Genomic DNA, 20,467 nt, shown 5'->3' with positions numbered 1-20,467 from the left:
CACCCCTCATACATCAATGTGCCCGTAAAATGAGCTTGGATAAAGTGTTAAACATACATTATTCTTTAGACCGGTTCTATTTCTATCCATTTGCTTTCATTCTCTTGGCTTCTGTACTTCTTTGCGCCAACCCCTCCACCCCCCGACCTCCATAGGTGTTTCTTTATGTCTTTTCTTCGTATCTCCTTACTTCCCCAGTTTCCACTGGGGTTTCGCTTCAAACCATTTCACACCATGTCACCGTAAACCATAAGGTGAACTGCCAGCGTGCACGCAACGTTCCACGTAAAACGAATTGTGCACTTCATAACTAAGATGTGGCGTTCACGATACAAACGAGACAGATGAGGAAAGACGGGCAATTCCTGACACACGCTTCAGGATGGCAGCGGATTCAGAAACAAAGAATCGCGTCAGCTGACACTTACTCGGTAGTAGATGTAATAAATGAAATGCGACCGCTCAGCATTCACAGGGAAAAGGTAATAAAAAAAAAAAAAAAAAAAAAAAAAAAGAGCCCAACGCTGCAAGGTCTGGGTGGAAAGACGCGGGTCACCATTACCCCGCAGGTGATGTGGCTCGGACAATAACCGCGCGTACTTCCCAAGGACAGGCTACATCAGTAGGGGCGGAAAGGCACGACGCGGAACGCCGACGGGAAGAGGGCGAAAGACCCGCTCCTGGACGAGGCAGAACCGAACCCCACCCGGCGCGGAGCAGCCCGCCCCGCCGCCGCCGCCGCGAGCAATGCCCGGCGGGACGCGGGCCCGCTCAGCCTGCCGCCGGCGGGGCGAGGTGGCCGGGGGGGGCTGTTGCCGCCGCCGCCCAGCCCCCGGGCGGTGACAGCGTGCGCGGGGCCCGGCAGAAGCGAGGCCCCACACCCCCTCCACCCCCCCTCCGGGCCGCCTCCCCCGGCCGCACCCGGGCGCCCCCTCTCCCCGGCCGGCCGACAGGCCGCGCAGCCCCTCGGGGGAGCCGTCGCCACCGCCGCACCCGGACCCACCTGAGCGGCAGCCCCGCGGCGACAGGCCCCGCCACCGCCTGCCCGCTGCAGCCCTACCCAGCCCGGCGACTGCCCGCAGCTACCGGCTCCCGCAGGCCCCGCCCCACCCCTGGCTCCCCCCAGCGGCCGGTAAGAAACGTTAACCCCCACCCCCCACCCCCGGATCACCCGCACCGAGCGGGGCCCCTCACCTGCCCGTCAGTTCGCGGGGAGCGGGTGCGCGACGGCGGGAGCGGACGGCAGCGGCGCCCCAGCGAGGTGAGCTCGGTGCGCTCCGCCGCCTCGCCCGCGCGAGCTCCGCCGCCCCCTCCCGCGCCCCCGGCGCGAGACGCGTTAAGCCCCACCCCTGCCGCCGCGCGACGCCCCGCGGGCCCGCCCCTTCTACGGCCGCACGGCGCGCGCTCGCGAGCCGGGTTTCCCCCCCTCCGCGAGCTGCGGGCGTGGCCTCCGGCAGCCCCGGCGCTACGTCACCGCTTAGCGCCGACGTCGAAAGTGTGACCCCTCTCCCGCGCCGTAGCGGCGGCTCGGGGCCTCCCTCCCGCCGTCCTCCTCTCCACCGCGGCCGGGAACTGTGAACCACCGCCAGCACGGGTATCGCGGCCGGGAACTGTGAACCGCCGCCAGCACGGGTATCGCGGCCGGGAACTGTGAACCGCCGCCAGCACGGGTATCGCGGCCGGGCGGGAAGCGCTCCCCTCCCCTCCTCTCCCCTCCCCGGCGGGGCCGCACCTGGGAACAGAGCCGGCCCCTCCCGCGGACCCGCGCGAGGGGCGGCCGTTAACGGTTCCCCGGGGGCGGGGGTTGCCTCAGGTGGTGAAGCGCCTTCTGGGGCGGAGGTCGCCCTGCCCGCCCCCCGGGTGCCCGGCTTCCGCGGCGGTAAGGGGGAAGCTCCTCCTCCCTCCCGGCGGCGAAGCCCGAGGTTGCTGGCCCGCGGAGCTGCGGCGAGGCGGCGCTTGGAGCCGGGGCGGCTGGGGGTAGGACAGGCAGCCCGTGAGCCTGTGGGATTCCCGCAAAGGCAACGGCCAGGCCGGTGCGCTCAGCCCCGCTGCTACCTGGGCACGCTTACCTCGGGCAAACTTTGGTGTCCCTGATAAATGCCTCCTTCCTGAGCAGACGTCCAGGCTGCTGCAGCCGAGCCCTGCCTTCATCCAGGCAGACAGAGCAAATGGCCTGCTCAGGAATCTTTCTAGTTCGATCTTTTGTGACTTCGAGCCCAAACCCACCATTGATTGCTGTAGCCGTTGTTCCCAGGGGACACTAAAGTGAGAGGTTACAGTAAACTGAACGGATCTGTAAGACTACAGAAGGAATAGCACAGTTATTGACATATCAATTATCACTATTTAAATTAATACTTTGTTGCAATAAATACAGTATTGCAGACCTCTTGCGGTTAGGATAGCTGACATATCTTGAGGTCCCAAAAGACAGAACCTTGTTTTCAACGGTAGCGGCACAGAGTCCATTTTAAAGTAATTTCTGAAGAACAATGGGATGCAGGTATGGACGTGCTATCATGTAACAAGCCCTTCTGTCAAGCCTAAAGTATCCCAAAAAAGGGATACTTTACACTGCTGTCTGAGAAAGCGGAAGGATGAAAGTAGATATAGGCTTGCCGGTGCCTGAAGTATTCCGTTCATTTCAAATGTAACTGATTTTCCATTTGAAAATAAATTGTCAACCTGGAGCAAAACAGGAAAAAAAAAAAGCTTGAGAGCTTTAGGTTTTTTATGGTAACTTAATTAGTGTGTCTGCTTAATACAGTCTTGCTGCCAGAAGTGTCACCGGTGCCTGTAATCACAATGGGATTTTATGATCTGCAGTTTGATAGATCTCCCACAGCTCTTACAGGGTTCAGATGTTTTAGATCCCAGGCTGGATTAATTTCTTGTCTAGTAATTGCATTTGGCAAAACTACAGGCTTTCTACAGGCTGCTTTTCCGTTCAAGTCCCAAACCATTACTCTTGAGTTAAAAAGCCTGCTCTCTTTTCCATGCAGTGACTAAAGTGGCTTAGAGATAAATGATGTGGTTATAAATCAAGCTGACAAGCTTTTAGAAAGAAGTACCCACATAAATAATTTACGATATTTGGGTAATATATCTGTCAGGTCTGGTCTCCAGAACAAGCTCTTTTCTTTCACTCCGTCTTTATAGATGTGAAACTAGTTGTGCAGGAGTGAATTGTTCACTTTTTGGTTTTGTAACTCAGGTGTTACTGTTTCACAGCTGGAAAAGACCTTGTATGCCAAACAAGTTGTTTCTCTTTTCCTTCAGTTCTACCCCTTGGTGCAATGAAACAGAGCACCTCTTACTACAAACCTAACTCATTGCTTGTTGTTACAGGGATTTTTTTTTTTATAAGATCATTGAAGGATTATTTGTGAAGGAGTACCAGTTAATCCCTTCAATGAAACATTTTCTATACAGAATCATGGATTAATGCAAAGAAATGAAGTAATGCAAGAAATTAACTAGAATTTATATTCTTAGAAAGCAAACCTATTTCAAATTCAGAATTGTTTGGAATTATCTGTTTCATAAGGTGCTACTGATGCATTTTTAACTAATGAATTTTTGTGGACCCTCTGTAAAGCAAAAGTGTCAATGGGTGCTGAATTTTAAAACAGTGAACAAAATTGTGTAGAAGAGAAGTAATTTACACATAACACTGTAAAGGAATATGTCTGGAGGAGTAACCAGCAAAAATTGAAAAACACGCAATCTGAAACACAGCAACATGTGTGTTAAACTAACCCATTTGGACTGGAACTGGATTTGTAATTGCTGGGGAAGTAGGATCCTAAAACAACTTTTTAATAGATACAGCGATGTTTGATGTATTCATGACAAGTGTATAAACGCTGTTATGGCAGAAATCTGAGCATAATGAATAAGGAGATGAGTTGCTCATCTTGTGTTCCAAAATTGCAGGAACTGACCAGATAGGCTTCAGTTTAGAATGTTTAAATACTTCCAACATCTGAATGGAAGCACTCCCCCACAAATACACTACTTTATAACTTATTTTTATACAAACTTGGCAGAATAAAGACCTTTACCCTGTGTTCATTAAAATGTTAATCAGTAACAAGTGTAACCAGAATTAGTGTTTTTTGTTTTGCACAGGGAGGATATAATCCTAGACATACCAAAAGTAAACATAGTACTGCCCAATAAATCAAAGGGTTAAATTTTGCTCTTGGAGCCACATATATAGATTCCACTGAAATAAGTGGAACTGTTTGAAGCTTTGTCAAATCTGAAACGTGCTATAACTGAGGAGGAATTGGTATAATGGTATTTATATGTCTTGAAAGCAAATATATTTAAACTACTGCAGGTAGCTCAAACTTTCTACATTATACCTTTTTATTCTCTTGCTGGGGTGGTTTTACTACAGAACGTGGCCTGAATCAATACCAATAAGATGCATCACTATGGGATTGGCAAGCATCAGAGGCCACCTTTAGTCTACAATAGACATCCAATATCATGACTTCCCTGTGCATTTTACTGTTTAACCTATATCACACTGAATATCTTTTTCTTCCATTCAAGTTAACAGAACATTACCTCATTTTTCTCAATTCATCAAGGTTGATTGCCTAGAGATACTATCAGAAGTCAAAACTGAAGATTTATATTGTATGCAATTTTCCCACAGCAATTTCGTAATCTGTTTTCCACTCTTTAAGCTGTCGTGTAGCACAGGTCTGTCTTGATTAGGAACATCTTAAAAGGTGTATACCTTAGCTCAGTGTTGGATAAAAGCAACCTTTGCATAACAGGTTAATCAGCTTATAGTTTGGAGTTCCCAGAGGAGAGAATACTCCACAGAAATACACAATGTTTGAAGGTTGCTTTTTGTTTGGGGTGTTGTTTTGGTTGGTTTTTTTTTTTGCGTTTAAGCAATAGGAACCTTAGGTGAAATACGTGGTATTAACTTTAGTGCTTGCCAAATCACTTGTTACCACATGCTTAGCTGTTTGCTCTTGGTGGGCTCAGCAGAACTACATTTATTGAAAGAATGTTAAAGACTTACGCTCAGCAAACCATAGCTTTACTGTGAAAGAAACTTACCGTATAGAGAAGGGTGAGGTTGAATAAGCAGCTCTCTAACAGTGCACGGTGTGTTAAAGTCACACCTTACAGATTGTGTGATGCTACAGTTAATTTCTTGAAACAGCCATGTTCCAGCTGAGGGTTTCCCAAGTCATGGTACTTACACGCTTCATGGTATGCAAACTATTTCAAAGTGGTGCAAAACTGCACGCTTCTACCTTACATGCAAAGAGAACTGACACTCCTAGCACAGGATTAAGGCACAGTGCATGGCTCAAAAACCTAGTTTGTCAGGACAGAGGAGAACTGGCAGGAGAATAGGTGACTTAGAATCATAGAATCATTAAGGTTGGAAAAGACCTCTAGGATCATCAAGTCCAACTGTCAACCCAACACCACCATGCCCCCTAAACCATGCCCTAAAGTGCCACATCTACATGTCTTTTAAATACCTCCAGGGATGGCGACTCCACCACCTCTCTGGGCAGCCTGTTCCAATGTCTGACCACTCTTTCAGTAAAGACATTTTTCCTAATATCCGTTTCCTCTCGTTCTATCACTGGTGTCCTGGGAGAAGAGACCAGCACCCACCTCACTACAACATCCTTTCAGGTAGCTGTAGAGAGCGATAAGGTCTCCCCTCAGCCTCCACTTCTCCAGACTAAACCACCACAGTTCCCTCAACCTCTTCTCATAAAGCTCGCTCTCTAGACCCTACACCAGCTTCATTGCCCTTCTCTGGACATGCTCCAGCACCTCAGTGTCCTCCTTGTACTGAGGGGCCCAAAACTGAACATGGTATTCAAGGTGCGGCCTCACCAGTGCCGAGTACAGGGGCACGATCACCTCCCTGCTCCTGCTGGCCACGCTATTTAGGACCAAAATCTCCTATTGGAGTAATGGACAGTAGGGTAGATATGCAAGGATGTGTTCATTTAGAAGATCAGAAGTTATGTGTATACTATAATGGAAGTTGAAGGTGTTGCTGCTGTAACCTACAGTAGTAGTTGTAGTGGGACAGATTAAATGCATGAACATCTGTTCTAGAAGATTGGTTTATTTCCTGTACACACACAGATTTTTCTCAGCAGCTGATCAGTTCACTACCACCATACAAATAAATACCTACTTCTAGAGGGTTGTTGAAAATCAGTATTTCATATCCCGTGTCCCAAAACAGCCATTTTTCTGTTTGTGTACCTAATTTGTTCCTATTTTAAGATTTTGTATTATTGACTTTTTTTAAAAAAAAACAAGATCAGAATACAGTAGCAGTAAAAGCTACTAGGATTCTTTGCCTATTCTAGTCTATCAAGGTAATGTTTTGGAGCACAGTGCAACACCTGTCATCTCGTGTGTGTTTTTTCTCAGTGGTAAGAAAACTTTCTGAGAACATTACCAGCTAAACTGAAAATAATTCCCTATAAATAATAAATAATGGTCACAGTCACAGAGGTTATAAATTCTAATTCCTAGATGTCTTTAAGCTTATGATAAACTGCTTTTATCATCCTGCATGCAGAGCAGGTATATCTGAACTTTAATTTTTAGTATTTAAAGATGGTTTTAAAATACAGCTTTTTTTTTCTTCTTTTTTTTTTTTTTTTTTTAACTGAGGCAGTCTCTTGGCACTGTCCTGGCCCTGGAGGGTGTTTGAGGCTCTTTTGTACTCTAGTCAATATATTATCTACTTCAGTATTAATGTTTCATGTGAGTTAAAACATTGTGGGGAGAAGGGGGGTGAGGAAACAATATTATACTGAGGAATGGAAGCACCTTGCCTTCCGTAGCTCCTGACTCTGGTGCTGAGGCAGATTTATAACTCCATTTGCAGAATTAACTTTTCTTTTCCAAACTCCTACTCTAACAATTTTGAAATTGAAGTTCTGTCACTTTGAAATACTCTGACAACTGCTCCAAGACATAGGGCTTTGCTGTGCTGCACTTCACCAGATTGGAAAAAAACCCCACTGCATTGCTGTAATAGAATATTTGGTTTAAGCCAGGCTCACAGCTGAAGCAAACTGTTCCTACAGGCAAAGCCTGGAACTAAACTGGCATCATCTGTCTCCTTCACACAGCTGTAGAATAATACATAATTTGAATACAAACCACTGACATGTTTTTAGACTGTTTATTGCAAAGTGCATTACTAGTATTCTCTAGCAGCATCTGATCTGTTGGATTAAAATGGTATGATGTGAAGTTGTTTTCAGCAGAATTCTGTACTTCCTTGTTCTCATTCAGAATCAATTCCCACATCTCATTCAGAGCTTCTCGTTAGAGAATTTAGGCTGACAATGGCACACACCATATAAAAACTTAAAGGACTTAATACTGGTTTCAGTTAAAGCAATTTTGCTTCAAAATGCCACCGTCTATTGTGCATAAAGATTTGTGGCAAGCTGGCAATAGGGCTATGTAGGCAAATACACAGATTTCATGCATTAGTTATTATAAAGCCCTTGGGGAAAAAACAAGATCTAATTTATGCTGCTTAGAGTGGTGGTGGGGGAAATATAGTATTGTTCAAACTTTGATTCCCTCTGCCGCTCACCACAGATGATGATATTTCTTTCTGTCTCCCTCAGAATGCAATGGACTCTTTGCTTAACACGAGCAATAGCCTGCTTAAATCACAGGTTTTTCTCCTGGTAATATTAATTTCCGTATGTTCTCTTCCAAAACCAAATGTATTTGCTGCAATTTGTGGTACACTTTTGATTGAAACACATTCAAATGTATAAAAGCTGTACAATTTATACAACTTTTGGATTGGAGATGAATAATTATAGACAACCAAAATTAAGGAGCTACACCTAGCATAATAACCAGTGCTCAATACTTGCCAACAGAACAACTAGTATCCTTTTTCTGAGAATTTTTTGCCAAGTTCTCAGTAGACTTTGGCCTCCTTGTTTAGAAAAACAACTTGTTATAAAAAATGCTGTACCTGGAGTACAGTAGAAAAGCGTACTGCTGGCCAGGTTCTAACTGACTGACAAATATTGCTACCAACTGACTTTTGCAAACTGTTTTGACCTCTCCAGCTGCCTTGTATGTATGTTGACTTGTCTTACATTTGTATTGCGTACAAAAGTCTTAGTGATAGACTACCAGTTGTACTCAGTATTTGTGCAAATACAATAAAAGATTGCCTCTCCGGGCTTATATAGAAGTGCCTCTTGGCTCCTTTACACGCCTGTTGTCTAAGCTCTCAGCAAGACCGCTTCTCCAGCAGTAGGGTGGAGTGGGTAGTTGTTGGATACTGGCTTGGAAAAGGGTGCCATCTACTGAATTATTGGTACAACTTCTTAAAATTCTTACAGGTTCTGTATGTTTTTCAACTCTGTATAGTTTATATGATACCATCATAACACAAGACAGTATGATTACAGTCAAAACAATGATCTAAAATAAAGACTGATAAGTCAGGGTATATGCAAGAAAAATTTTAGAAGGTTGCCTTTGCTTTTTATCAGAGCCTAAGTATTAGTAATGGGGATTGAAAGGGATCTAGGAGGACAGTGCTGAAGAACCTGAAAGAGGAAATTATTTTGTTTATCCTTACCTAGAATGGTACAATGCATTCACATTTGTGGAAAAAGAAAAAAAGATATAATTTGTTACCAGTTTAATATTTATAATAAGGACTCAAGACATTATTAACTTTTTGTTGTAGTCTTTGATCTTATGCAGGATCCAGATAGTTTTGAATTAAATTGGGTATTTTTTACTAGCAAGGGTAATTTATTTGTTCCTTAAATTGTTTCACTAATTTAATTTAATTTAGGCTCACCCTTGTTAGTTTTATGGATGGAAGACCAGAACGGTGCCTCTGCCTCTAGGATGAAACTAGCTATTTCTGCCTACATAGTGTCATGTGTTCAAGAACAAAAGTTGTGATGGTTCTGATTTGACATCAGAAACAAGTTTCCAACTGAGGCTGCAGCAGTTCCATGGAGTGGGAAGCATGATATTACTGTAACATCCAACACATCTGTTACAGAATATTGTTATACTCACTGGGCAGAGGACTTCAACAACTTTTTGCCTTGTCTTCCCACAGACAGGTAGTTCTGTTACCTTCAGTGTTTGTATTTTCTCTTATCTTTCAGGGATGCCTGAAAGTCAAGGGAAAGGTGGCGAAAGCCACATCAGCAGCAATAGTTCCGGCACTAGCAATTCCGTTGCTTGCTTCGGACAGGTCAGTTCCTTTTGCCTGAAAGGGAAATAGAAGTTTTATGCTTGCGCTTCTGGGAATCTGCTCTGCATTTTAAAGTTGGAGACAGTAGGGCTGGAGTCACATCCATTACCCTAGCTATACTATACCTAATTGTACATTACATTTTCCTCCATGATAGCCTTGGCATGCCTTGAGTTATAATGAATTGCTCTAGATTCTTCACAAAAGGTTTTTAATTTTATTCCTTAAAAACAGGGGCTCATTTTATTCTGTCTTATGCCCAGATGGCCTGGATCATGCTTACACAATTCTCAGTACTGGTTTAGAAAAGTCAACTACTTTCAGCTATTAAAAAATAATTTTAAAAAAGTTTTAAAATCATTTCGGAAAAAGAAAACCATATCTGGACTGAACAGACTTTTTGGTGGTGAATTCTCTTCTCCATGATAGGCATTTATACATAGTTCCAGAATATGGTATAGGCATTTGCACTCTCCCTTCTTCCTTATGCCCCTTGGTTACAGGCATTTTAGTGTCAGAAAAAGACAGTTTTTCCTTTAAGTTTAAATACAACCAAATACAAATTAGGTTTTGTGGGTGTTGGAACTTATGACACACACTCTTATCAAATTCTGTGTTCTGCTGAATGATAGGGCAGCCAATACAGGCACACGAAATATTTATTTAGGTGGTAAAATCTTTGTTCTGTTCCACATCAGAGCATGCCAACACAAGATTTTTAGTGCTTGAATCCTTAAATATGCATTTAGGCTTCCCTAACCTTTACAGATTGTAAATTGTATTTCTACTAAGACAAGGAGCAAAAGTTACAACACTTCAGGCTTCCAGGGATGCTGGTGTTATTCAAAAGGCCTTCCCTTCATGAGGGGCATTTGCTGAATCCAATATAACGCAAACGCACATGTACACCCTGAGGTCTTTCCTTGTCTGTTACATCCTGCTTCTAAAAATGGATCATACACCTCTTGGAAGAAATATGCATAGAAAAATGGGATAAAGAAGTGATATTAGGAGAAGAGGGAGAGCTAAAATAGGGAGAGTGGGAAGATTTGTCTTACCTTCTTTTTGTCAAGTATCAATACACAGCAAGTGAATATCAAGCTATCCAGCATGCTCTTCGTCAGAGACTGGGTCCAGAATATATCAGCAGTCGGCAAGCTGGAGGAGGACAAAAGGTATGAACAAACACACATAGATGTTTCAACTCACAGTTTTTTCCAGGAAAACTAGGGTAAAAAAGTTACAATAGTCCTTATTTTTTTGAAGTAAATTTCCCACTAGTAGTTCAATGTGCAGATATGAAAGCAAAGTCAACATAGCCTAAATTCTGGCTTTTCCTAAGCCACAGGTTCCTTTTACACTTTTAAAAAAGGCTTAACTTTTCCATGCTTCATTCTTGACAAGGGAATATTTATCTACTATGGAACGTTGAGCCATTTTTCATATTTTTTCCCAGAACTAGAATATATGAAGCATTATATAACACTGGCTGCATTTCACCCTCTTTACTGTCAACTGGCTCTGCCTCCTCTTGATTAAGCCATATTTGTTATCATATTAACCCTCACTGCAGTTGCTGGAAGTGGGTGAACCTAAAGCTGCACCATCAACCTTTTATTCACATTAGCTGGGTTTCCTCAGCATAAGAGGATATGTGTAATCCCCCTTTAAAATAAAGCATGTATGTATGTGTGCACACGTGTATGTATTTTTATATATATATTTATGTACATATGCTTTTCTTTTCAGGTCTGTTACATCGAGGGTCACAAGGTAATCAGTCTGGCCAATGAGATGTTCGGCTTCAACGGCTGGGCTCATTCAGTCACTCAGCAGAATGTTGGTAAGTATCTCTTAAGAGGGAAGACTCCTTTATCCTCGTTGCACTGTGAGGCCCTGAAGGAAAAGTCTCTCAGATAAGGACCAGGCTATCTATCATAGGACTTGAGCACTTCAAAGAACCTGGGGAGAGGCATGTGGAATTTCCAGGTGTCTTAGCAGTTGGTAAGAACGAGAGAAATTGAGTAATAATGGACCTTCTGTTTTCTTTTTAGATCTTGCACTGGAATATGTCATAGTCATTATTTTAAGTGTGTTTATGATTATTCTGGAGCTATTCTAATCAAGTTTTCTGACCTCTATGGGAACACTCGGTGTCTACAGTCAAGTGTAATTACAATTAAACTGTTTAACACCCAGCAGCCCTGAGCCAACTTTCGTACTCACCTGCAATTTTTATATTCTAACAAGTTAATATTCTTAGTTAATATTCCCCTCATCTTTAGGGACCCATCTTTTTCTGCAGATTCTTCTTCTAACCAATACCTGGTTTTGCAACACATTTACAGCAGAAAGCTGCAAAAAATTCTTATAGAAAATGGTATTCAAGTGATCTTAAAGCTTATTTTTCTTCCATCTCAATAGCTGAAGTAGTACCCACCAGAGGAGTATTGTCCTTATTTGCAGATCTGCTATACTTAGACTGAAGGCTGGTTGTGAAGTTGCTCAACAAAGCTGCGTAAATGCACCTCCTTCATTCACCCCCCCTCCTTCAGAAATCTTTTCTTACCTCAGGCTGATAGAATCGAGACATAAAACAAGTTACTTCATTGGTTTCCATCTATTCTGCACCACTATTTCCCCCCCATTTCAGTCAAGAAAGGCCTGACATCCTTTAAACTACTATCTTTTCCAAATTATGCTATAACAAGTCATTCCTTAACAGGATCCTCTGTCCCTGAATTGCTATGTTTGGTTTTAAATTCCTGGGTAGAAAAAGGGCTTGCACTGCTAGCAGGGTTACAAAACAATTAAACAAATAGACCAGATGAGTACAGAAGAACTTTTGGACCCCAGCATACAGGTACTTGAACTTCAAAGCATTTCATTTCAGACATGTATCATGTTACTATCAGACTTGCAAGACTGCTAACTGGAGTGCCCTATGTATATTAAATAGCATTGGTTGTGGTATAAAATAAGGTAGATCAGAGCTGCTGGATTGAGAGTTGTATTGCAACCTGTTAAGCTCTTCAGGCAGTCTGTCCTGGATAAAACCTCGTGCAAAATTTCTCAAACTGGTGACTTCTAGTATAAAATAGGAAAGAAACTACTTCTATAGACAACAGTTTCTTTTCTATTACTGTTATTTATGAATTGATGCTTCAAATCTTTCCTTCCAGCTGAAAAAAACTGTTATGCTTTGAACACTGAGGACATGTAGCTGAACGAGAAGTAACATGTACAACTCCTTCATATGTTTAAGTTTATGCATGTAGTAGCAGGGTGTGAGTGTTTGGCAGGTCTAGCCGTTAATAACCAGAAAGAGTCGCATAGCACACCCAGAGCATATATGCAAGTCAGCTCAAACTCCAAACTACAGTTAATATTTTTGTAAGTCATACTCCATTTTATAGAAGCTGATACAATACCTTGGGAATATTCAGCAAGCATAGTACAGGTTTATGAATGTCCTCAAAGGACAAAAGATCTAAATGTGGATCAGAAGTCTTTTGTATTATTCAGGATGTTATTTTTCCCTCCCCCAGACTTTGTTGACCTCAACAACGGCAGGTTCTATGTGGGGGTCTGTGCATTTGTGAAAGTTCAGCTTAAGGTAAGTAAGTGCATTTTTTTGTTTGCTCTGTCTATAGTTGAGCAATTGCCTAAAGCTGTGAATGAAGGTTCATGCATAGGTCAGACTGTGCTTCTTGAGTACGGTGTTACACCAGAGAACCTAGAGGTGTCCAAAACATTGACCTTGCTGTAGAACACCCAACTAAGGGCAAGTAATCAGGCTTAGGAAAGCACAGCAACTGACAAGTAGTGCAGTATGTGCAGAAACTCCCTTATACTTACTATTTTAAAAACTTTACTGCAGGATGGGTCATACCATGAAGATGTGGGTTATGGAGTCAGTGAAGGCCTGAAGTCTAAGGCCTTGTCCCTAGAAAAGGCAAGAAAGGAGGCAGTAACAGATGGACTGAAGAGGGCACTCAAGTAAGTCAAGATCAGTACTTGTACATTTTCAGAAGTTAAGCGAGAATTAAGTGTTATTTTCAGTCACAGTGAGCTCTCTTATTTCTCAGGTGCTTTGGGAACGCTCTTGGGAACTGCATCCTAGACAAAGACTACCTACGAGCCGTGAATAAGCTTCCACGTCAGGTGCAGTACATGAGCTGATAGAGCAGGGACTGCTTGATGTCCGCTGCTCCTGGTCCTTCATATTAAAAAGATAATAAATAATGATATCAATGCACCCTATCCCTGAAAGTTTCCAGCTATAAGACCAATAGCCTTTGCCTGCTAGTTTGTGTGAACTGTATATTAGAGTTCTTCCCCAACATATTACCACAACTACCCTAAATTTTGACTATTTGCAGTAGGCAAGGTCACTATGGTGAAGAAACAGTGCCGTACGCAAGATCTCGTGACATTTATGGCCATGTTATCCAAGTCTCTCTGTCCAGTGCCAATAATGTGTACATCTGTGTTCATAGCAGATTAAATGTTACTACAGAACGCACTGAACTGTCTAAACTAGCTCGGTCTAGGTGCCATTTTCTCCCTGTGCTGCAATTCTTAAGACTGTTTAAGCTTTGTCAGTTGTAGCAACTCAGTTCATCACTCTCAGTTTGTTCTCATTATCAGTGGTAGCACATTGTGCACCACTATGTGCACTATTATGAATTTTAAAAATCAAGCTTACTTGACATTGCTGTCATTACTGGACTTTTTCAGGAATTTTTTTAAAAAAAAGGATGAGAGAGAACTGCATGCAGTGACACAATTGCCAACTGCTGTAATAGGTCATAAAACCAGAGGCTGCAGGCAGGGCAGAAGAGTAGCCAGACAGTACATTTATTATCTGTGTAACCTACCTGAAGTCAGGGACAGGACCTCTGTGCATTCCTGCAAAATCAGGACTATTTCATTCAATCCTCAAGTCTCTCAAGCTGACAGTCTATGTCACCAGTGGGCAGCAGGAAAATGGAGTGTTGTTCAGATTTTAGGGACCTCCGGCAGAAAATGGGAATTTTTTCCACGAGAAGGACTTCCTTCTTCAAATAAAGTTTTTAATATGCGTAGCCTAGAATATTGTACAAACACTACCAGGTGGGTCACAAACCAAAGCTGCTTGTTGTAATTGGAACTTTCACTTAATTTTAAGCAAAATCCATTGAGTAGCAATGTCAATATATGCATTGATAGTTACTTTGTCCTTCCACTAACCAGTATTCAAACTCTACCAGGCCCTAATGCACCTCACGGCTAGATAGAAAATAAACTCAGCACAGTCCTTGTAACAAAATTTATAGTGCGCCTGTATGTCATCCCTCGGTGTTCTCATTAGAATAGTTAACAAGCAGTTATTCTGTAACAGTGTTTTTGTACTGAGGTCTCAAGCAAAGGTAATTCTAGAGGTGGTTTCAATATTCAGTTAACCAAATTGGATCCTTCTCAAAAGAACACTGCAAAACACTAGATTCATCTAAGATACGAAGGGTGAACCAACCTGTTTAGACTGGACCCAGGTCAACTTTTTAGCTGTTGCCTGCCACTTCAAAGTTTTACCACGGAACAGCAAAACCAGGTAGCAGTATTTTGGTTTGCTACGTGAGGAGTGTACAAGTGGCCCTGCAAATGTCCTCTGCGTGACTTCAAACCTGTGTTGGTACCTGCGTTTTACAACTGAATTATGAGAGCAGGATGTATTGGACTTGGGTGCTGGAGGGTGAGGAATACCATTAGGAAGATCTATACTCCAATTTACTTGTTTTAAATACCTGATAACAATACTACTGGCAAACTGTGGCTTTTGACTGTATGAAGAATTAGCATGTATGACTGATGTGTACTTGAACAGTTACTTTCCTTGCCCTAATATAGTTCTTACCCTTACTGAACAGCAAGAAGCCACGTTACATCTTGCTTTGCTTTTCAGACTCCTTACGGCCTTAGTTTTCAGTTTGCAAGGGAAGAGCTGCAGTTACTTTTACTCTGTGAAGCAAGCACTAGGTGAATCTTCTGAGGTAACCAACACCAGGGAGAAATGCCTCTGGTGGAGGTTGACAAGACATTGTGACGTACCTCTTCATTAGCAACACCCATGCTTTAATCCCATTCTTTCAGAGCTATCACAATTTATAAGTATGCTGTGCTGTAACACAGCAGTCTTTGTAGTACTGAAGTTGTCCCGGCTGTTACTGAGGTTGCACCTCAGTAACCAGCATTAATCTTGTTAGCCCCTGATGTGTACCAGTTGGGGGCAGTAGGCTTCTAGGCCATAACCTACCTTGCTCATTGAGGGAAAAGCAAACCTCTTGCAACTGCTGATCCATGGAGTTTCATAGTAACCTTGCCTTCATCACACTAGGATTTACCAAACTCTGCTAGTCATCCCTGAGCTGTGAGATGGTTCTATCTACTAACTTAGCCTGCAGGAGCAGACCCGAAGCGACACCTCACCAAGTAAAGATGGAACAGATCTCTGCTTCACCAGGGGCACTGTCTGTTAGTGGCATTGCCACAAATTTGTAAAATAGCAGAGCCAAACCGTCCCCTTTTTATTAAGGAGAATGGTGTACGTTCCTCAGTGACCTCGTGATTGCAGAGCTGAGTAAAGGTCTGTCATACCCTTCAATAGAAGCATGAAAAATGGAACTGGCAAAATTAACAGACTTGTGAAGCTGGCTGAGAAGCTGTAGAATGCTGCATCGATCATCTGCAACTGTTCTCATTTGCAGAGAGCACATTATGGGGACACATGGGCTGCCTGCCCTGAAGCACTGAACTATTAAACTAACACAAAGTCGCATGAATTCAACTAACTGAATGACGTTGTACTGAAATGCATCTCAGTTTTCTAACTTACTATCCCACTTAGAGCAAACAAACTAGATTTTTCAACAGTACTGTATAGAAAAAAAGCCTGTGCATGTTTCATTAACTCAGTGAAGGAAATGTCTGAATATGTTTTCTTTTTTCCTTTACTAGATACCCCCTGAGTTAGATTTGGTCAAAGCTAAAAGAGAGGACTATGAGCCTGAAATAGAGAAAGCAAGATACAATAGCTGTTTGGAAAGGCAGAACGCAGGAGGGAGACAACATTGTGAGATGGCATCTGCGTGTAAGCCTGGTCAGACAGAGGCTGCTGTAGCTATGGTAGATCAGAAACAGCCAAATAGTTCCAGGTGAGATGGCTATTATAAATTTATTTTGTAAGCTATATTGGAAGCTACTGTGCCTTTTAAAACACATGGACAGCCTGATTTGGACAATGCCATGAAATGCTAGTGTAGTGGATTTTCCTTGCTGTTATTCCTTTATGCATTTTTTTCTTCATAAAATGGAATTGCTGCAATCCTGTTTAACTTTGTGCTTACTTGGGGGAGGGGCAGAAATGTAGATTCCTTAGCTATCGAGTGTGATGCCACTTACCAGCGGAAATTGCGACAAAAGCAGCTACAGCAACAGTTCCGGGAACAGATGGAGAAAAAGCATCAGGTTCCAGTAGTTACTCCTAGCAGCAAACAGGGTAAGACGTGGCATTAAAAATTGACAGTTGTAACGGTAGCTGCTGGCAGGCATGTGCTACCCTCAACACGAGAGCCTGACCAGTTTCATTTGCTTTCATACTGTACTATCAACACACCTTTGAGACCAGAGGAAGGAGGATTATCATACTTTTTCCACCTCCATGGTCTTAAAGCAGCAGGAATGTCAGCTCTAAAACTGCATCATTAAAACCGCACCTTTCCAGCCACCTTAAAGCTTCATGCAGCACAGCAGCTGTTGTCAGTACTGTTACCATGCTGCACGACACTGGGGTGGTTGCAGGCAAAGAGATATTGTTCTTTATTCAAAAGGAAGTGTGGACAGCTGTGTGATAAGCAGGAACTTGGGGGTGGGGTAAATAGGCTAAGAAACAGTTTAAAGTAGTGCAGTTGCTCTTACCGGCCATCATCAGGTACAGAATCTTACCGTTCCACATATGGCTACCAAAATATAACCAGCTCTAGGAAAGAAGAGGGTACCTGCTGGCAGCTGCTGCTTACCATTTCAGACTCACGCTCTGTTAAGGAGGAGCAAAAAGGTTCTTTTGTACTTCTGATATTAACCTCTTCTTCTGTTACCTCCAACCAGCAACACTGGATCCTCCTGTAAAGCACAGCACCCCAGCAGCAGTACAACAGGAACTATCAATAGGAGAGGAGTTCTTTGCAGGTCAGCCGAAAAGTGATGAGTAGTACTGCCTTAAATCATTAGCCTTTAAATCAGCTCTTCAGAGTACAGCATAAAGGTAAAAGTTCTGAAGAGGTTGGAATAAAGTATGAGTCTGATCTTCACAATACAAACCTTGCTTGAGTAGCAGGGAAGGATGTCCATCACTATGAGGGGCTGCACATCATGCTTTTCAGTAGAGTGTTGTTATGCATATTTGGTAAAACTCTTTTCCTCGAGGGATACTGCACAGAAACAGAACATTTGCGGGGCTGAAGGGGTGTCTTAACATAACTGTGGCTATTTGGGTCACATCACAGTGCCTGGACATAGCTTAAGTCCAGAGCACAAGGGGTAGTACCGTTTCCCTGCTGTGCACTGATGTAAAAGATGCTTTACAGCTTCACTTCAGTGGTACCCACTGCTTGTAGGAAAAGAGCAGGCTGGTCCTGTAGCCCAATACTGTTGTCTTTGCTTCAATCACCTTTTCACTCATTCTAGATGATCCTGAGCTCTGGGACATTTCCTTGGAGACCATTGATCTTAAGATAATGGGTCAGAAAATGGCAGAGCCATCAGCTGGACACCAGATGCCTGAAACACCCCGCGGATGTCATCAAATGACTACTCGTAACAGGACCCCTCACAGAATGAGCTACCACAAAGCTTCTGCTAGACTCACACAATTGCAGCCATCTGCTACAATCGTGAGCAACGGCAGCTCTGCTGGCCAGCATATCCCAGGTATGTGCTACCAAACAATGACTGAGTTCTGTCGTACCGATGGTGCTTGGCTTCAAAGCAGCACTGATAGATTAGTAAATTGGAGTGGGAGAAACATCCTTCTCTTCCTGGACCTGGCTGCAGACGCTGTGATAGTGGGTAGGAGAACCACCTGGTTTTTTCCATCCAACTGTCCTATCAAGGAAGAGCTAGATAAAGAATTGAGGAGCACTTTTAGAAGTAGCCATGTTTAGAAGCTTTAAGAAACTTCCATTTCTCACTGTCTCCCTGTTTGGCAGAGCGCAGCCCCTACAGGAGAAGTCAAAGCTTGAAGAGGAGGAGGCTAGAACCTACATAAGACACTTAACGGAATCGTCACCTCCATACTGGATTACAGCAGAAGACTGCATTGACTGTTCAGATCATGTGAGGAAGCCAAATGCACTAATGGACTTCCCTGTATATTATGGTGAAGCAACACAGAAGTTTAATACCACCAGCGAGAACTCAACGTCTTTTAGGTTACTACATGTTTCAGATGCCTTCTTCTATAAACAAGCAAGCACTTGTACTTCCGCAGCACTAGACATGCAGCTGTATCACAAGCTACCTTTATACACAAGTTGCCTGAAAAGGTAACAGGATTAATCTTTAAAATGAGACGCGATTTGTAGCTTCCTTCTCCCTCAGTGTCAAACTTCAGCACAGAGAAAAGCGCTTCTCCATAAAATGGGGAGAAGGGCGGGTTACGGCAGGATGACAAAGCCCACGAGCTGTGGTCGCCCATTCAGTGAGACTGAGGGTGCGAGGCCACAGCAGTGTCTGCCTCGGAGGTGCTGACCACCCCTTTGCCCTGTGGCTGCGCAAACAGGGTCAGAGCCCATTGCTCCTCCTCAGCCATATGGGATTCCAGTCCAGCAGCAGCACATCCAGCTGTGCCTGCGCTGTGGGGCAGGAGCACGCTGGGACTGCTGTGTGCAACTCCCTGGCAGCATCTCAGACCATGGTTGCTGGGACCCTTTGTAAAAGAAATGGGAGCTGCACTTGTTTTTAAATAAGCTTTCAATCCTTTTCAATATAAAAATAAACATGAAATTTGAAAGACAACACTTACAGCTGTTCATGCCTCTCTGCCCTTCAAACCTTTACAACTCATTTCCTGTTTAACATGCTCAGGGAAGTTAACACGTTCTGACTAGTTGCAAGTAGGAAGCTAAAGGGACTACCACCGTGTCTGTACAGCCTTGCAGCTGCTTTAAGATGGGCAACAGAAAACCTCAAGTGAGTTTTAAACTTTAGAGCAAAGCAACAGCCGTTCCTTCCAGTAAGAAGGTCAAAGAAAGACTTTTTATGCAGCATTTCAAACTATATGCAGTAGTATTTTTCAGAGGCGCAGTGCTGGTGACAAGGAGGATGATCCTGCAGGACTGGAAGTTAGACGTGGACCAGGAAAACTTACATGAACTCTTTGATTAGTCCAACCCCAAAATCAGTGATGTCAGACTTGAAACGGGATGTTGTCGCTGTGCTTTGCCATCACACCATCTGGCTGAGTCTCTTGAAGCAGTCTAAGTGTAAATACATATGAAGTATTCAGCGTTTATTCCTGTTCCTCCTACTTTACCTTCGCCACTTAATCGGTCCTTTTTTTTCTTTTTTTTTCCCCCCCCCTTAAAATATCTTCTACTACCCACTTCCCTCCTCAACAGGACAAAGAACAAGGACTGACTCCAGCAGGGAAAGATAGGGCATGTTATTAACTGTAATAGATTACATCTAGAAAATAGCTCCACATTTCACCGTACTCACTTCTCTCCAATTCAGTGCTGCATTCAGAGCAGCTCAGGGGAGGAATGCACGCCACATGTTTGAGTCATGCACTCACTGCTGAAATCAGATACCTGTTAGGAAGGGAGCATGCAGACATTCAGAGTTAGCATGTTCAAAGCTGCTCCAAACTGCTACAGCTAAGAAATTAAAAAGTCTCATATAAACACAACTGCATCAGCCTTCTTGAGGCTACAGCAACCCTGCAAACGTAGCCATGCCTCCTCTAAGAGGAGTCGCCACAGTAAGCCTCTCAGGATTGGTCCCTTTTAAAAGGGCAGTAGAACTTATACTTGGAGCTTTTCTTTTTCCTTTACGGCCTTAAGCAACGTGACTCATAACAGAAGCTGTTCTTAAAATGGAAAGAAATGCAGTAGCAATTAGTGTTTAGAAATACCAAATAATTCCTGCAAGTCTACC

General features: G+C 43.3%; 2 protein-coding genes across 13 annotated transcripts in view; one reads left to right on the top strand and one right to left on the bottom strand.

Moving 5' to 3' along the window:
• The window catches only part of ERC1 (ELKS/RAB6-interacting/CAST family member 1), a 304,598-nt gene extending 303,283 nt beyond the window's left edge, over positions 1-1,315 (bottom strand). For 5 of the 6 annotated variants that reach the window (XM_064458288.1, XM_064458330.1, XM_064458316.1 and 2 more), the window contains exon 1: positions 1,195-1,315. The gene's annotated coding sequence lies outside the window, so the exon portion shown is untranslated. Of the gene's footprint in view, positions 1-1,003; positions 1,099-1,194 lie in introns of those variants that run through there. The other variant, XM_064458298.1, reaches the window with a different exon arrangement.
• Positions 1,112-19,327, top strand: RAD52 (RAD52 homolog, DNA repair protein). Of its 7 annotated transcripts, none has more exons than XM_064458413.1 (12): positions 1,112-1,132; positions 9,186-9,274; positions 10,348-10,449; positions 11,024-11,117; positions 12,823-12,890; positions 13,155-13,273; positions 13,363-13,438; positions 16,271-16,467; positions 16,669-16,811; positions 17,420-17,500; positions 17,999-18,241; positions 18,520-19,327. In XM_064458413.1, exons 2-12 carry the CDS (start codon positions 9,188-9,190, stop codon positions 18,576-18,578), a joined length of 1,269 nt encoding a protein of 422 aa, XP_064314483.1. In that variant the 5' UTR covers positions 1,112-1,132; positions 9,186-9,187; the 3' UTR covers positions 18,579-19,327. The 7 variants fall into 7 exon arrangements, with proteins under 7 accessions (XP_064314483.1, XP_064314456.1, XP_064314492.1 ...); XM_064458386.1 differs by lacking the exon at positions 1,112-1,132 and adding an exon at positions 1,453-1,594; XM_064458422.1 differs by lacking the exon at positions 1,112-1,132 and adding an exon at positions 1,608-1,670 and having other exon boundaries at positions 16,675-16,811.
• The last annotated feature ends 1,140 nt before the right edge of the window (positions 19,328-20,467 follow it).

The sequence above is a fragment of the Phalacrocorax carbo genome, chromosome 1 (assembly GCF_963921805.1).
Source record: "Phalacrocorax carbo chromosome 1, bPhaCar2.1, whole genome shotgun sequence".
NCBI classification, from domain to species: domain Eukaryota; kingdom Metazoa; phylum Chordata; class Aves; order Suliformes; family Phalacrocoracidae; genus Phalacrocorax; species Phalacrocorax carbo.
The sequence above is the reverse complement of the archived record's forward strand: the minus strand, read 5'-3'. Positions and strand labels throughout refer to the sequence as shown.